Genomic DNA, 17,772 nt, shown 5'->3' on the forward strand with positions numbered 1-17,772 from the left:
GCAAGCCTTCAAATAACACTAAGGGATTAAGTGGTATCTGAATTTTCCATACACTGCGTTTGTACTTGCTGTGAGAAGATAAACGTAAGAAACAATAAAATAACAGTAAGTAACTTGTAACTACATTAAGCAAAAGTAAAATCCAGTATTTGGTAATTGTGACAGTGTGTTACCTGACAAAAAAGATAGATACACAGCTAATTTTGGTCTGAAAGCTTAATTCCTTAACATGCTACTCCTTTAAATATCACCATTCCCTATGTCATAGCAGCCTGTGTTTTTTTTAGGCTATTTGTATCCTACCAATCCTTCCTGCACTCACACCCACAGTCCATAAACCACCCCCAAGGTACCTCTTTGGGCTCACAGCTCTGTGCCTTTAGGAAACCAAACCACTACATAAAAGTGTACCTGATCCAGCTAAGAACTGCACTACAAAATTCAACAACACTTGAAGAAACCCTTTTAATGATGGTTAATGATTATGGGAGAAGACCCTGGTGGCAAAGCAGTATTCACCTGCTGGCTTTGGTGCACCAAGAGAGAACAACTCCCCAACAGAAACCAGCAGCAGTGTGGGAGGAAGAAATGGCAGAAAAGAGCTAGAGGGAAGACCACGTTTTTGGAATTGGGCTTTTACAGAAGGGGAAGAAGCATCTGGGAACCGGTGTTGTGTTTAGTCTGAACACGTAGCCCTTCCTACAGAGGTCTACTCCAACAGGTCTACTGCAGAAAGGAAAGGGAGACACAAGCCAATTTGCCAGCTCTAAAACATTTTCAAGTTTTCTGTAACATATATTCTGCTGCTATGACCACGCTTTCACCAAGAAGCAGCACTAGGGTTTTGTTTTGCTTCTTAAATAAAGACAAAAGAAATGTTATTTTCTTTTGCTCCCTCCTGGTGCTAGTCAGCCACGTGAGTACAGCGCAGTTCCCCAGAGGTTTTGCTAAATCATGACAAATTATTTTTAAGAACGCACTGAAACTCTCTCTCTGCTATTTCTTTTGCTCGTTTTTCTGTGAAAATGAAGCCTTTTTCTGCATGCTGCCGTGCTTAGCCATCAGTGCTCCCAGTTTCGGAAGGCCAGGGATGAAGCTGAGGTGCTCCCATGTTGCATGGGATGAGAACACACCCAAGTGAGCAGTGCCAAAACAAACTGGCTTCGAGTTTTAAAGGAATTTCTACACCTCAGCTGTTTGTATTACAAATACTTATGAATGCTAAGTATTAATAAAACCAAAACTTTTTGTTAAACTATGGCATTTAAGTGCACATTGACAACACAAGATAGCTTTATTCCACGAAAAAAGGTAAAGTCTACAGCATAACGTTATCTGGAAGCGAGACTGAAGGAAATCTGCATTTTCAGAGCCAGGATGGAAAGCACAAAGGTTTTATTTCCGAGCACTCCCCCAAGACCACATGTAAAAACGTGGGTAAGAGAAAGTAAGCGTGGCATGTCATTTCATCAGATGCACTGAAAATGTCACCTCGGGCACTATTTGAAGGGTTTCTCTTCCCCGGAGCTCTTCTACTGATTTTTATTTTTTTTTTAAGAGCAGCAGAAGTTTACAAAGTCAAATAAATAGCTCACTGCAAAGTCCACTTATGGTTTGGAAGAGAATTTAGGCAGCGTTGTAACTGAGCAGTTAAGTTACTTATCTTTTTAATTGCTCCTTTCTTTCTTCTTTTTTTTTTTTTTTCCTTTTAAAATTTTTAAGTGTCCTTAAAAATAATGTTATGAGAGCTTTTTTCCTGGATGCTTACAAGTTAAATGTTTCGCAACGAAGAATTTCAGCATGGTTGAAGTGTTCTCTGCCAAATGAACCATTCTTCTGGAGCAACAACAAGACGAGGTACAGATTACCATTATAGATCCGAATTCAAAAAAATACAAACCGAAGTTTATTATTATTTCCTTTCCCGTGTATATTGTATAGATATTATTATTCCCATGTATATAGATCAAAACTACAGCTTTTGAAAATGAAAGTCTCTGCACCAATACCATAAAGATGTCCCTACAGCCTTTTTGTTTGTAAAAGCGTTTTTGAACGTGACTTAAAAAAGTCACGTAAGGATTTTCCAGATAGAAGCGATGAAGCAGGAAGCAGGTATCACAGTCAGCCTTTCAGCCCAGACTCATTATCTTCCGCAAGCAATCACAACTTCAATGTCTCGGCCCTTTTTTTCTGTGAGAAGGCTTCCCGTTTGTGCCAGCAGCGCTTTTCCTTACAGGGTGCTTGGTAAAGCGTGCACTTCCCTGCAAAGCAACAGGCTTGTTGTGAATTCATTAGCATGGCTCAGCAGTGGCAGTATGTGGGCAGAGATTAGCCCCATCCCGGGCCGCCAGCTGCTCCCCACGGCCCCTTTCAGGAGGCAGCGGGCACCCTGCACCAAGCCCCAACAAAACAGGGGCAGATGCAAACCCAACGTACGGAGGGCAGGCTGCCCCTCACGCCCAGACTTATGTCCTTGTGTCCAGGGGTGTCAGGAGGGCCCTGCACCAACACGTGCTGGCCCTGCCGCCCCCCGCCTCCCACCGCAGCCCTCAGCAGACATTTGAGGCATGATTTTTGCGAGCGTGACAGACAAAATGGTTGCAGCCCGTCCTGTAGTGCACGTGGCTGACACCAGAGACAATATTCCACCTGCACCCAACAGCAGGAGCCCTGCCTCCAACACCTCTTTATGCCTCTGACCGGTGCCTGTTGGCTGACGTGTAGGAGGACGAATCCCACTGCTCGCGACCCTACAGGGCCAGGGGAATTACTATTTTTTGTAGTCATTTTCGTGACAGTAATAGTAATAAATAATTCTGTAGTAATTATAATTTGTGACAGATTAACCTCAGAAGTAAGAAACTGGGGTCCAAAGACTCTGTGTAGTTCTTCATTTGTCTTTTTCATCAGCTTTCTTACAGATGCTGATTCTTACTAGCAGGCATGTTTTCAAGCATTTTGTTACTCCAATCGTTTGCAGAATCACGTAATCTTATTCACAATTGTGCAGCTGAAAGAGTAAATAAATCAGGATAAGCATTTAGATAGAAACTGGTGCTCTTAAAATGTACAAAACCATTTTAGGTTGTTAAGGAATTGAGTGGAATCTCTACAACATACCTGTCTGAAACAAGTGATTTTAAACCTACGTTAGACGTGTACTTTACCACCTACAGAAATAAGGAGGGTGTGTTTAAAAGCTGATCCTAGAAACCAGTGAAAATGAACCAGGTAGGTCAGGAGAGCTGCAGGTAACCTCTAGGAAAAATGGGGAAGGAAAAGGCGTTGATGGTGCTGAACACAAAATCTGGCCATCAGACCTCTACATTTCTTGACGTGTGCATTGAAGCGATGGCTGAACAAAGGGGAAGGGCCCAAACTTCCTCCCCAGCATGAAGCTTGCAACTCAGCTTCCTCCTCCTCCTCCTCCTCGCTTAACACTTTGCAGTCGCTGCAGCACACGCTAGCTTGCCTCATCACCTTCAGGACCAAGCACCAGCTCTCATTTCTCCTTTTAAAACCCCAATTTCTGCAATTGTTTACCTTATAATCTAAAGTTGTTCCGTTGTACTTGAAAAATGAGGGATGTCCCTACTACAGAGCACACGTTTGCACAGGTGCAATTCACGTGAACGTAAAACTAAAGGCTTCCACTAAACACAAACAAAACTAACAATATTTAGCCCAATTTTTAGTACACATTTACATATAAACATACGGATCAAGTAAAAGGTAATTTGTTAACTCTGGTAGATGGTGTCACAATCTGTATCACAGTGTAGCTTGTAATTCAAGGAGCAGAAATCGCAGGCAGCACCGCTCCCTACAGTCAGCCACGCCACGAAATCAAAGCCTAATAAATGCTAGAAAAATACTCTTAATCCTCATGCCTGAGCAGCTTCACTCGGCACGGCTGGCTAGCACGCTACGGCCTTTGGGGACTGGGATGAACTGGGAGAGCGGAGGAGTTATAAATATCAGAGTTTGGGATTTCAGCTCAGATATTTATTTAATTCAGTCGGGAAAAAAAGAAAACAGCGCTTTTTTTGGTCAATAAACGTGAAGTGTTTTTTTTTTTTCCTTCTTAAAGCACAAGCTTGACATAAAAGCTCTTTCATAAAACGTTCTTAACATCGGGGAGAGAAGCCAGGCAGCTGTGCTCTGTTATTGTGTACACGGTAAATCAGGCACAAAAAGGGGCAGCTCAGCAGGGCACCGCGAGGGTAAGATGCACACTTAACCCCCTGCACACGTTGCTGCTCTGTTTCTTTCCATCTCAGCCTGTCTGCAGTCAGTACTGTATCTGTCAGGAAGGTAACAGGCCATTTTCAATCTAAATCTTGTTATGGATTAATAAGCAAACACTTTCTCGCTTATTATGCAATTTATCATGATGAAAATTGCATCGGGCTCCTCAAGGCTACATGCTGATACATTCATTTATTCAGTGCTCTGGGTACAGAGAGCCGTACTAATCTTTATGACAGCTAAGGATGTAATAGCGGGATGAAAATTACTTGCTGAAGAACTGTATTCCCTGGGTTTGTGCGAGCCCACATTTAAATACAATGGGGCGCACGAGCTGCTTCGGGAAGGTGAAGCGCCTGGGCTGCTCTGTCAGGCTACGAGAAATAATCGAGGTCCAGACAAATAACAACCTCCACCCAGTTTGTACATATTTCTCCATTAACCCCCCAACACACAGCGATCGCTCATTCCTTAGAGCCCGAGGAAATGCACACCGCTATGAAGAATCGCTAATACTGGACCTGCTGCAACACAAACAGAAAGCCAGGAACCAGCACGTCCACGCACGATGTCAGGACACACACGTGGTGTTGAGACAAACCTGGCAGCCCTTCACTGCACACAGCACGTAAAACACACGTGCCTTCGCTAATAACCATTAATAACCTCATTCATAAGATCCAGTTCCTAGCACAGCAGTTCTCAGAGCTACGTTCTCAATACCAAGGTTAACGGCAGGGCTTCTACAAGTGCTCGTGCTGTTTGAAGGTATTACTACCAGCAAAAAACACCTCGACAAAAGCAAAATTATCTAAAAACGTGCCTTTCTAGTTTTATTTATGAACATTACTGTGAGGTGTTCAGGTGCTTCTAATCACAAGGACACACCAGTTTCGCCACAGAACAGCATTTGCTGTGATTTACCAAACAATAGGCTCGGAAGAGACAAATAATTGTTTAGAATATTTTTAGCACCAAAACCAATTTTACTCCAGCAATGCTGTAAAGAAGGATATCTGGATGATAACCGAGTACCCTCCTTACGCTGCCCACACAATTACCCGTCCCTGTCGATATTCCCTGAGTGCTGGGAGGCCTACTGCAGCTGAAAGCAGACGTTTCCTTCCCCCTGACGTACGATTCCTTCTCCCCCACGCTTCAGGATGGATCCAGCAGCTCGACAGCGAGCAGCAGTGCCACAAGGCAAAGCACCGACCAAAAAAGGAACCTCCACATTTTGAGAAAGGCAATACGGTAAAATTAATACCTAAATAATCAATTACGATGACCTCTGCAATTTTAGACAAAAGATTTTTTTTTCTTCCTGAGCAAAAACCTTGCAAATAAAATTTTACAGTGCAGCCATGAAGTCTTCCTACAGGAATGAAATTGCTTCCCCATTAATGAGTGGTTTATTAACTAATGAGTGGTTTACTAATTAACGCTTAAGGAATACCACTAATTAAAATGTTATGTAGAATAAGCTACATAAAATAAAAATTAAACATGAAATATGTTAAAAAAATAAATAAAAGCGAGTATTCACACAACGCATGGGGTGCCAGACACAAAGATTTGCAATGGGAGCAAACTGGGAAAGCTGTGCTGAAATCAACAGCAGCACCACGATTCGCACAAGCTGAAGAGTTGGCTTTGTGTCCTGCAGGGAAACATCCCATCAGGCAAAATTCAGAACTCGAATTTTTAGGCATTGGAGTTATGAAATTACCGCTGTCAAAGAATACAAACTTAAGAAGCAAAAATATTTTAAGTTTCTGTTAGAAAAACCGTCAATGATTTCTTATTCTGCGTGATGAAAATTATTCATTAGATTATTTAAATATTTTTAGTAAGAGTTATTTTCCAAATAGATGCCTGCCGAAGTCTGATACTATGATTTAATTCATACCAACAACCAAATAAATAGGAAGTTTGGATCTGCTGAGGGCAATGCTCCACCTAGAGCAGGAGCTACGTTTTCTGTGCTGTAGCTAGGGATTAATTCATTCCTGTGCAATAACCGTACTGACAAATGAGAGTTTTGTCTCAACAGCGCTAATGTACACCCACTAATATTTTTCAGGGTTTTACATTAAAAGCAGAAAGCCTGAAACAGCTTTGAAAGCCCATAAAGCATAGCAGCATCATTTAGCTTCATGTAAACAGCCTGCCGTGGTTGCTTCTTACTTTCTTTTTACTCTATCTCTCCAGACAAATCAGAGCCTTCCCTTTTGCATACCTGCGTGGTTTGCTGTTTTGATAAGAACTAAATAAAAATTTATTCAGATTTATTCTTCTTCAAAGAAGACGGTCGATTTTACAGCAAACAATAATAAAAATAAAGACTATACTGCAAAACCCTTTACTGTGCAAATAGCTCTGCTGCCATTAATCAGATTAACAGTGCGAGCAAAGACTATTTGTGTGAGAATCTGGTCCCCAGTTTATTGCACTTGGCTCTCGTATCATAAAGTCTGAGGATATTCAACAGAAATGCTACTCAACTCATGTAAAGTCACATACATTAAAAAACAAACACTAAAAGTCCATGATCTTAATAGAAAATGTGTAAGACGCTACCTTTATTATGCAAGTCATCTTAATGACTTCACCTAGGCATTTAGCCATAATTATCCGATGCTGTGATTGATAGGATATGGCACCAGCAAGTGCAGAGTCTCGTCTGTGATAAATGAAGCGAGCAGAAGACCTGAACTGAAAATAACAATAGGAAAAAGAGCTGCACGGTTTGCCTCGACCGGCGACACGCTGCACGCTACAAGGGCAGGGAGCTGGACGCACACCCCGGCAGGTGGCAAACTGTCCGCGGGGCAGCCCTGAAGTGAAGAGGATCTTTCAAATCCCGTACTAATTTTAGAACAATTACTACACCATACCACTCATGGAAGACTGAAGTGAGTCCTTTAACTGCGGTAGCTCTGGCATTGCGAGTTTTATTTGCTTGGCCCTGAGACAATGGAAATCTGTTTGCCACCCTACAAGTAAAGGCAATAATTTTCTGTGATTTAACACACATTAAACAGGGCAGGAAAAATCACAATCCTATCCTCAAATTTAGAGAGCTGATTCTTATTTCACTCTAATTCACCAGCCTATCATATTATGTCTAATACATTTTTTTTAAACATTTAGGGAGCAGATCCAGCTGATGAGCCTTACAGACACATTATTCCGGTGCTGCACAGACAGAGCTGAAGTTTTTGCAGTTACAGCTATTTTTAAGTTACTGAACATATGTGCACTTCGAGTTCCATGCACAGGAAACATCATCTGAACAGCATCACATCTTTACCATGTGTTTTAGGCTGAAGTGTCAGACGTCACGATGAAATTCACACACCCCCCTTCCTTTACAGACCCAGCTACAAATACTGAACTGAAAGGATTTATTTCGAGGAGACCAGAACACATATGAGACAGCGTTCTACATAAATCTTTATTTGGGACACTTGAATAAGTTGTCCTCTGGCCCAAGAGGCAGGCTGTGGTCTATTGAGTTTGTGATTTGTTAGCAGTCCTTAAATCTGCAAGTTGCCTTGATGCCATTAACAGCGTGTTACCGACCACCCAACCTCCTCTCCCACAGTGTGCTTTCCAAACCAGTTCATATTCGGATAGGATGGCTCATGAAGCCATGGGACAAAAATCCATGTGTTGAGACACACTGGTGCAAAATACCTTCTGAAAAGGCTACTTTTATGGTTAGAAAAGGGTAAAAATATATTAAAAAAAAAATGGACAAACGTATTTTAGATATGGATGTGCCTTCACTCACTTGTTTTCTCGAAGTTACTGCTGATGTGACCGGAGGATTCGTGCCCTGTGGCCCAAGGAACGCCTACCAAACGCCTCCAGCTACTTGTACTTGAACCGACTCTAGAAGCAGGATCTGCCAGTCAGCACGGCGCACGGGTTTGGGAAGTGAATTAAGGAGGTACCTACTTAGCGAGCTGCTTCTCGGCGTCGGCGCAGAGCTCCAGCAGACCCATGAGCACGGCGGAGACGTCCATGTAGGGCTCCCAGACGGTAAAGCCGCGGCCGATCAGGTCGATGGCAGTTCTGCGGATGGTGCTGTGCGCGGGCAGCTTGGGGCTCGGCGGCTGCAGCAGCAGGAACGTCAGCGCCTTGCCTGCCCAGCAGAACGGGAGAGAACGGGCACAGTGAGAGGGAGCTGGGGAATTGGCCTGGCTCTGCTGTGTTGGACTGCTTGCTGCGGCTAGCTTCCCTCCACGCGCTCCTGTAAAGTGCGGACAATCTGACGGCTAGACAGCAACAAAACTGAGATTTCTTTTTAATTCAAATTGAAAGCATGATTGAAATGCTTCAATATTATAATATTTGATAATTCATGCTTCATTCTTGCCCACCCGCATGGGTGATGCTTTATTTAGGCAGTGGAGTGAAATGAGCCCATCCCTTTTTCTACGATTACACCACATTCCTGGTTTCCATCTTGATTAACTCGCCCTTCCTCCCGCGGTATCTTTTTTTTTTTTTTTTTTAGAGAGAAATACAGCCGAGAGAGAAGGCAAGAGAAACGATGCCCCAAACTAGGCCAACAAATCCAAATTCTCCTCCAAGTTCTGCCAACTCAGCAAGCGTGCTGTATAATTTCATCCGATAGATTAGTTTTTCATTAAAATAAAAGTAATTGCTTATATATAAATGCAAGGGAACACTATAGCAAGGCTCCCAGATAAAGGTAATTTATCATTATCTCTCCATAATTATTTGTTACCTCTTAATAACATTCATTTAGCTGGCTATTGCAGTAAAGATAACCTATTGATTTTAACAGGTTTTTCTTGAGTTTTCAGAACCGTCTTCCGCGAGTTTCTTGTTTTATTAAATACACCGCCTGTCATTTTAGGCTTCCAGGGGAGCCGGCGGCAGACAGGCTGCACTCATAAATTCACACCGAGCCGTGCTGTGTGAGTAACAAACCAACTGGAAGTTTCTTCTTAAGGAGCGTGGCAGGCCACGAAGCTTTAATTTGTGTGAATTTTATGTCTCAAATACAAGAATCTTATTAAAAAGCGTGACTACTCAGACGTTGCTGCGATGAAATACGCCGGCCTTGCTCGCAGGGATGCTCCCAGCGCCGCTCCTGCTGACACCTACCTGGTGTAAATTGAGCTAAGGAAAAAGATGAACTAAACAAAAGTCATTCTGCTGCCCGTTTCTCAGCCTGGACATCTTTGTTTAAGCTTTGACTCGGCTTAAATGAACGAATTAATATTGACAAAAACATCAACTAAGCTAATGAGTTGTTAGTTAAGGCAATAAACATGTCACATTAGAGTCAGCGCAGTAAAGAGGTAATTAGCCCGGGAAGAGCCCTGCTGATGGGGGCTCCTTGCGGGGCCCCTCTGCTGCCCACCCGAGGCAGGGGACACCACCACTGCCACCACCGCTGCCACCAGTGTGGGACCAGCCCCTGCCTGGGGCAGTGTGGGGACGTGCTGGGGGGCACCAGGGAGCGACTGGAGGTCCGCATGGGGACCAGAACCAGACTGGAGCTCCCCCAGCTAGCAGGGGATGATGTTGTGGACCTAATTACTAAGTGCTTTCAAAATGTAGGCTACGGAAAGCAGATCTGCCCATGCTCTGGATCTCCTCCCACGTGTCCTCACTGGGAGCATCCCTCCCGTAAGGCAGCACACATGGAGCTATCTCCTCCAGAAAGCAGTGCTGTCCTTCAGAGTCTGTCCACTTTTCCATTTACCCGAACACAAAAATAAAGGGTTGAGTCTTACCTGCCTGTGCAATTTTTGTTAATGGAAACGTGACCTGAACGCTGAAGCCTACCCGGTCGTTCTGAATGCACACACCCGTTTGAATTTCTAACATGCCTTTCCTTGCTGGATCTCAAGAGCTTTAAACATATTACATCCGTCAGCATTGTTATCCTCATTTTGCAGATAGATTTAAAAAAAATTAAATAATTTGCTCAGGAAAATCAATAGCGCAGGCACGAACAAGACACTGATAACTCTGATTCCCATTCTCATAATCTGCCACAAGATCTAGTTCCAACTAAATAAAAATGATGGACTCCGAAAATATGGCTTAACCTGTTTTGAATCTTTTCTGATTTTACATAAAAAAAAAAATGAAAGTGAAGAATCATGGCTCTAACTAATTCTTCAGTCTTCCTTCTCTTCACCTCTCGCTGGGCACAGTTTTTCTACAAGAAATTAAGAAATTGTCACCTTCTCTGGATGAGGTTTTCTCCCTGGTTTGACATACACCTGTGTGAAATGCCAGCAGAAAGAAAGAAAACAAGTTTGGGTACCTGGGTTAAACATCCATATCCCTCGGTCCCTTCCTACTCCTAGAGCAGGGAACTTCTATCGCGTAGCTTGTGCCATCTTTCGGACAGGTGTAAAGCAGAGAATGTTTTCTGGCCTAAATTAAAATATAGCTAGTTGCACCATTTGAAGATTATTTCTGAAGTTAAAATTATGAAAACTTAAAATAAATGAATAAATAAATAAATGTTTTGATCACATTTAGCATCAAATTTCCTAATTTTTACAGAGCTCATTTCCAGCATCTTTTTTTGCCTTAAATGTAATTCTGATGCATTTCATTTTCTCGACTGAATTTATGCTAGAAGAGACTTTCTTTTTCCTAACAATCTCTTCAAATCATTTATGTTCTGTCCTTGCAACAGGTGCAACGGCCCCAGCTTCTACGGCAATTTCAGAACTGACGTGAAGATGTAGGTGTTGTTTTTTTAAAATCTCTTTTCACAAGCATGGTTTACAGCTTATTAAGAAGCTAGGCAGCTCCCGTGCATGTCAATAATGCAGACTGCATTTTATTCAGAGGAAAAAAAAAATAATTTACAATTCCATTTGTATTGCTGCTGTATGAAAGGAGAAAAACAAAGAGACTGGAGGGAAACCATCCCCAAAGAGACTGGAGGGAAACCATCCCCAACTCTTACAGGTCAGACCGAACGATGCCACTACAACCCTGCACCAATTCCCATCTGCAGACGTGCAGCTATGCTGGGCACAGCTCTCATTTTACACCACGCTGCCAAAAGGATGCCCACGTAGAAGAGAGAGAGTTTAAAAAAGCCTGCCTGGTGCTGCAGCCATTTTGTACCGGAGATGAGACAAGATACCTGCGAGATTTCTATCTGCAGCTCCCGCTCGCACGAGGACTGCTTTCCTGCTCGCCCCGTGCTGGTTCAGGCGCCGTGCAAGGGCTCAAAATTAATCCTCAATATTCCCGACGAAGTCAAATTTTGCAGTTAAGGCCCAAGCTGCACCCACCTGCCAGGCTGACAGGCAGAGAACAATAGGACATTTACGGTACAGTAAATCAATAGCTCCCAGCTCGCTCAGCCCGAGCCCTTTCAGAGGGAAAGGAAACAATTAACACTCCCGTGGCTCGCTGGCCAGCTCACACTTGTCATACTTCGGGCTTCGCTCTTCCGAGGGCTCAGGTACAGCCCCCTCTATCATATCTGCTCAGGAGCTCACACGGTTTTGAAAGACAACTACAGAAAGGCAATCCTTGCATCTTGCGTCAGGAGATTCGAATCGTTGGTTGAGGCTCACGTTATCTGATAATAGAGCAAAACTTGGAATTAGCAAAAATGGGCCTTTAAAATAAAATATAATATAATTTAAAATATAATATGCCCAAGCCGGCCTCCTGCCCTTGGTCAGCGATCCAGGGGAAGCAAAATTTGCCTGGAAATTTATAACCACCTCTCAGGATTTTGAGAATTAAATGTTTCCTTGCTGAATGCTGTTTCTGCAGCACGTATACACCTTGGTGCTTTATTGGACAGTTAAGATCTTTCTCCCTACAATAAAAGAAAAAATTATGTTTTTTTTTTGTTCCTCAGTCATTTATCTGATCCGAAAGTAAGTATCATTCACTCTGAAGACCTAAAAACATCAGAAATATTATTGAATCGTAATGGGAATATTTCTTCTGCTTTAATTATCTATGTAAATTCTGAAAAATTCAAGGTTTAATAGGTCAGAACCACCATTTCTAGGAGTAGAAAAATTCACAGCATTTCTATTAAACAGGCTGCTCTGTGCTGCCTTTTACAGCACGTGAACAGACCGCGAGGAATTTGTGTAAGTGGGGCCACACGAACACTGCCCCGAAGTTGTATTAAAACCCTCCAAGATTTTACATAAATCCTTAGGAAGGAAGACAAAGGCAAAAAGAAGAAAAATGTTTGTAATAGCCGGTTTCCCGGTCCTTTCTGTCTAACTATGGCCTAGTTAAACTGACCTAACAATGCCATTTTTCTTCCTCTCAAAATCTGCAGTGGGGGAATCAAATGTGAAAGCAAGATCAATTCTGTTCCAAGACAGTAAATGAGTTTTAGATCAGACTTGTTTCAATTTATGGAGAGAACCCAACTATGCTGGCTTAAATGCTTTCTTCCTCTAACTACGAAATTATATTTCGGTGCTCTAGAAAGAGTGAACTATCGTTTTAATCCAACATTTGTTTATAATCTAGCAGGAAGGAGAAAGCCACCATGACTTGGCTGATAACCGTGCGTGAAACTTGTTATTTTCATTCCTGTTGACTGCGTAACACCGTTAGAAATAAATGCTATTTATTTCAATCTGAACACACCGGTGGAAGATGCACGATGCCAGTGAAGTAAGTGACGTCCATGCCACAGCCTGTACGAGTTGGGGACCCCAACTGCACCTCCTCTGTACCACTGGTGCCCTCTATATCCACACACCCTACCTGCAGTGATGTGCCATACCCGTGGGTGTTGTAAGATGGGACGCTGACCGTGGGACATTGACGGTGGGATGCCCCCAGCCCTGCTGCGGTTGGGATCACTCTGGGACACAGCTCTGTGAGAGGCTGAAACTCCAAATTCTCCTTTGCTTTTAAAGCAAGGATGCTTGGCTTGGCATCTGCAAGCCTAATGAAGGAATAATGTTAATTTGTATGATGAATTAAATTAGTTTCTGAGTTTCCCTTCATCTCACTCGTTACAAGGGCAAGCACAGGCTGATTTATTGACTCGTCACAGCTTATTAAGCAACAGTTCATAAAGTTATTTTGAAGTGCTCTTTTTAAGCATTCACACTATTGATTGACAACATGCGGGCACTACTTAATACAGACACTGAACAGCAAAAGGCTCGTGTGACTTTGGTTTTCCCACCTGATGTACAAAGCACACAGATTTTAACTTGGTAAAACTGCATGGAGATAACGTAACCGAACGTGCATGTTATTGTTTGCTGGTTGGGAAAGCCCACTGCAATATTTCAGAACAAATCTGCTGTGCCAAAGACCATCTCTGAACGTAACCACAATTTAAAAGCAGGTATCAGCCACACGAAACACAGCAAAACCAGAACTGCAATGCTTTGGGGCTCCCCCCGCGAGACGGGGGCTGCAGCCAGGGGCTTTCTGCATCCTCTAAGTATGCTAAAAGAAACCTCTGATTAAAAATACTGAATTCGGATCATTCGCCCCTTACAGGATTTGGGTAAAAAGGGAAATTTAATTTTTCAGATTGGATTTTGTTGTTCAAGTCAATAACAAAGAAACACCAACAGATTTAAATTAGGGCATAATATCTGCCACAAAGATTGACTGTTTTCTGCCATACGGATTGACTATTTTTTCTAAATATTATCTCTAAGGCTAAGGTATAGATTTTTATAAACCACCATTTTTCCATTTTTTTTTTTTCCCTTCAGGGACAAAATTTTGCTCGAGCCACTGATCTAATCACAACAACCTGAGGGAAAACAAAAGCAAACCACAGCACACCTTGGATCTGTAATGAATTTCAGAGTGTGTTGATTGAAACACAGATCCAAAAGGATCAGCACAGTGCCACCAACCATGGGATCGTGCAGACCTGAGCATCCTCCTGAATAAATGACATAAAAACACAGCCAGCAACATGGCACGCGCTGGTAGCAATCGCTCACAACGAGCAAAAAAATCAGTGATTTGCTTTAATCACCACGTTGTGGGCTTTCTCTTGTTGTTGTTGGGTTTGTTCTTAAATTAAGTCACTGAGCCACTTTGGTTAATTTGCCCTGAAAGGCTGCTGTTCAGGTGCTCAGCTGATTTATTGCTGCTGCGAGGGACGATCCTGAGCGGCTGCTCGTCTGCGCTAATTGCTGCCGCCCGCTCTGCCACAGGCAAAGAGCCGCTGGGGAGCGACGTGACCTCACCACGGGTCTGCTGGGAGCCACGTCCCCCCCAGGGGCACGAGGAGATGCCCGGCAGGACACCGTGACACCCCAGGGATTTCAACCCCCTGCCCTGCAACGCGGAGTTACAGAGCTCGTGTAGCAGTTGCCACGTGGTTCTTCGAACTAAACTTAAGGCTTTTACTCTTCTTGTAAGCGATGAAGTCATTTTAGAAGGCGTTTTCCAATCAAATTCTGTCTAATTAAACATAACTAACACCAACCTTCAGGTCCAACACCTGAATGCTTCAGAGAACCGAGAAGACGAGCTTACGGGGGGAATTACCTGGCCATCTGAAGAAGCGGTGGCACCACCAGCTAGCCTGCCGAAGAAGAAAACTGCTATTTGCTTCCTTGATAGGGCACAAAATCTTTCCCATTTTGTAGTTTTTATGCAGTAAATCTCTAGCTCTTTCCATTCAAGCAGCGTGCGGAGAGTTGAGAGGCATGAGATGAGGAGGGACAGGCTGGCGGGGATGAAGCCCCCACAGCGAAGCACAGAGGTGTGGGCAGAGGATTTCTGATTACTACCGAGGGCTGCACAGCCTCCAACAGAATGCAAAATTCCTCGCTTGCAAACGTATCAGCAAAACTCTGTACAACAGAGCTTTGGAGGCAACATATGTGTCCTCTGCATGCTCCGGGCCGAGGAGAGAGTTGCTCTGGGACTGAAGTTCTCACACAGCGAGGGAGAAGTACCCCCAAGATATGTGGTAGGAACGTATTAAGCATTTTAAAACTGCATCACACCGCAGGATTTTATATTCAGAACTCCAATCATTCCTGTATCTGCCTCGCAGTGGGAAGCAAAACTGCACTTACTTGAAAAATAAAAATCTTTTCTTCGTGCTAGGCTAATGGCTTCATTGTTTGGCTGAAAGCTTCCAGAGACACAGCTAAACGGCGTAAAGGTTTCTGCTCAAACATGTAAAGTTTTAGCAACATGGCCCTACAACAAAAAACCACCCTTACAACAGATAGCGTGGCCCTGTACTATTATAGAGACGCGTATTTCTATTTCCATCAAGAATTTCCACTTGCTTCTCCCGCCTAACAGGCGGAAAGTCAGCTGCCAGGAACTGGGGAGAAGATAATTAAAAAATAAAAAATGGTTTCACGAGGCTGAGCTAGGAACCTAACTGCTGGCTGGCTCCGGATTAAGGAAATTAGTAAAACTGGAGAGACTGCCGTGGATTATAGCACAGAAACCCGAAAATTCGCTTTGGAAGGAAGGCAGCGTGAACACACAGCCTGCAAAAAACAATATAAATAACTCAACGCCGTGAACGTGCTGTCACATATGACACTGACTGAGTTAAAGGGCAAAATGCTTATCATTAATAACTACACTGACGGCAGATGCTTTGAAAAATACACCGCATTAACCACAGAATCAAGGATTTTCATATTCAGGACAGAGGAGTCATTCAGATTTATCAGCCCATTAACTTTATAAACACAGCATTAGCTGCAGTTTCAGTGCAATGCGGTGCATCTGTAATGAGAAATTCTTTGGGTGGCATTTTATAATTAAATATCTCATGAACTACTTGTAAGGTCAGCAGAGATTAATGCGGGATGTCAGGCAAGGTCACTGTATGGATTTCAGAATTCCGCTCCCTCAAAAAGGCATCGTCACAATTACTATTTTCCGAAATAGAGGAAATCACAACATCTGCAACTTAGGCTGCAAAAAACGTGCACGCGTTATCGGTGTAAATGAAGAAGTAATTCATTTTGGTAAGTTCTTTAGAAATAGAAATTAGGGTGCTTTTAGGCCACGTGCCATTTCTCTGATAGCTTCGGATGGCCCGCTCGGTTTCAGTACATGATAACGAAGCAGACTGAAGGATGACCACATCTTAATGAAGTCAGCCCACAGCAGAGGAGGGGAATCATCTGAACCGGTGGTGCCTTAAAGTCATAATAAGGCAAATCAACGAATAACTGCAAGTCCTAGTGCATGCGTGCAGCTTTGCTTTTATTTGTTCCAAGAAACGTTTAATTTCTGAACAACCGCTCAGTGTTATAATTCCTTCTGCACTGTTACATACACGGAGTAAGGACTAGAAAGGATTTTTAAGCAGTATGCTTAAAAATAAAACCCATCCTGAGAACAGCATTATCTGATAAGCGACACCTCCCTTTTCCTTAAGCCTTTGCCTCCTGCGTCCCCTTCTGAGAGGCCCTTGTGCAGGCGGGCTGGGAGTCAGGCCCACAGGAGACCTCATGAATTTTCCAATTGAAGCTCCTCGAGCACTATAATAGTAAGGGTTGCATGTAAAATGGGATGGAGATCATCAAGTTTACGGCCAATGCTATCATCAGCCAGAAGTATAGCCCATCATGTCCTGTATTTTTTCCTCAAGTTAATCTTTACTTCTTCGGGGTTGCAACAACTCTCTTGTGCAAAGAATTTTCCTACAGGAAAGATGTCAGTGATACCCTCAGCCTGGAGTACTTAGCTTGGATGTGAAGGGGGTCTCCGTAGCAAACAGCAGAGTGCTCGCCTTTCACAATCCAAACCGTCAGAGGCAACAATGTTCTGATCTTCTTCTGCCTTTCCATCCATTTCAGATATTACTTCATGGCCTGGATCTAAATTTACAGTATTTTAGCCTGTCAAGCTTCACCTGCGTTAAAGACTGAATTTCAGCCTACCAGTCAGCCAGCCAGTCGTGCAGGGTTTCTGAGATGATGATTAATAGGAGTTCAAAGCTGGAGCTTACAGCGCTGCTAAGCCTAATGTGACAAAACTAGCAAGCAAATAGATAAACAAAAACACTGGGAGAAAGAAGTTGTGAATAGCTCTGAGCTCAGACAACACGCTCATTTTCTATAATTTGTGTTTTTCACTTGGGCATCAGGTGAGGACTGCACCAGGGCAGGAGGAGAAATCCTCTGCCCTGGGATTATTTCATAGCTAAGCACACAGCTGACTTTTCTTCAAGCAATACTGACAATGAGCCTGTAGTGCTGCAGTGAGATCTCACAGAGATAACAGAAGGGACTTTTGCCAGGCTCCACATACAACAAAAACACACCAGCAGACTTGGGAACCTCGCCAAAATACTTGCAGGAATCCAGGGCACCGAAGCTGCAGCTGCTGCCATTAGATTTTGTGATGCTAACACGAAACGGCCAACACACAGATATGTAATAGCATAAGATCATGCTTACCGCTTGTTGCAAGGATAATTACAGTAGCACTGCAGGACTACATTTCACACAGGACCAGAAGGTAACATTTTATATAGCATTTTCCATTAAATTCATCAGT

General features: G+C 43.2%; 1 protein-coding gene across 1 annotated transcript in view; it reads right to left on the reverse strand.

Annotated features, from left to right (window-relative positions):
• The window catches only part of LOC309889771 (WD repeat-containing protein 7-like), a 124,572-nt gene that overhangs the window by 56,252 nt on the left and 50,548 nt on the right, over positions 1 to 17,772 (reverse strand). Inside the window, exon 22 of the mRNA XM_082782800.1 lies at positions 8,215 to 8,401. Coding sequence (XP_082638926.1) covers positions 8,215 to 8,401 — 187 coding nt within the window. The remainder of the gene's footprint in view (positions 1 to 8,214; positions 8,402 to 17,772) is intronic.

Source organism: Aythya marila, assembly GCF_965140915.1.
Source record: "Aythya marila genome assembly, chromosome: Z".
Taxonomy (NCBI): Eukaryota; Metazoa; Chordata; class Aves; order Anseriformes; family Anatidae; genus Aythya; species Aythya marila.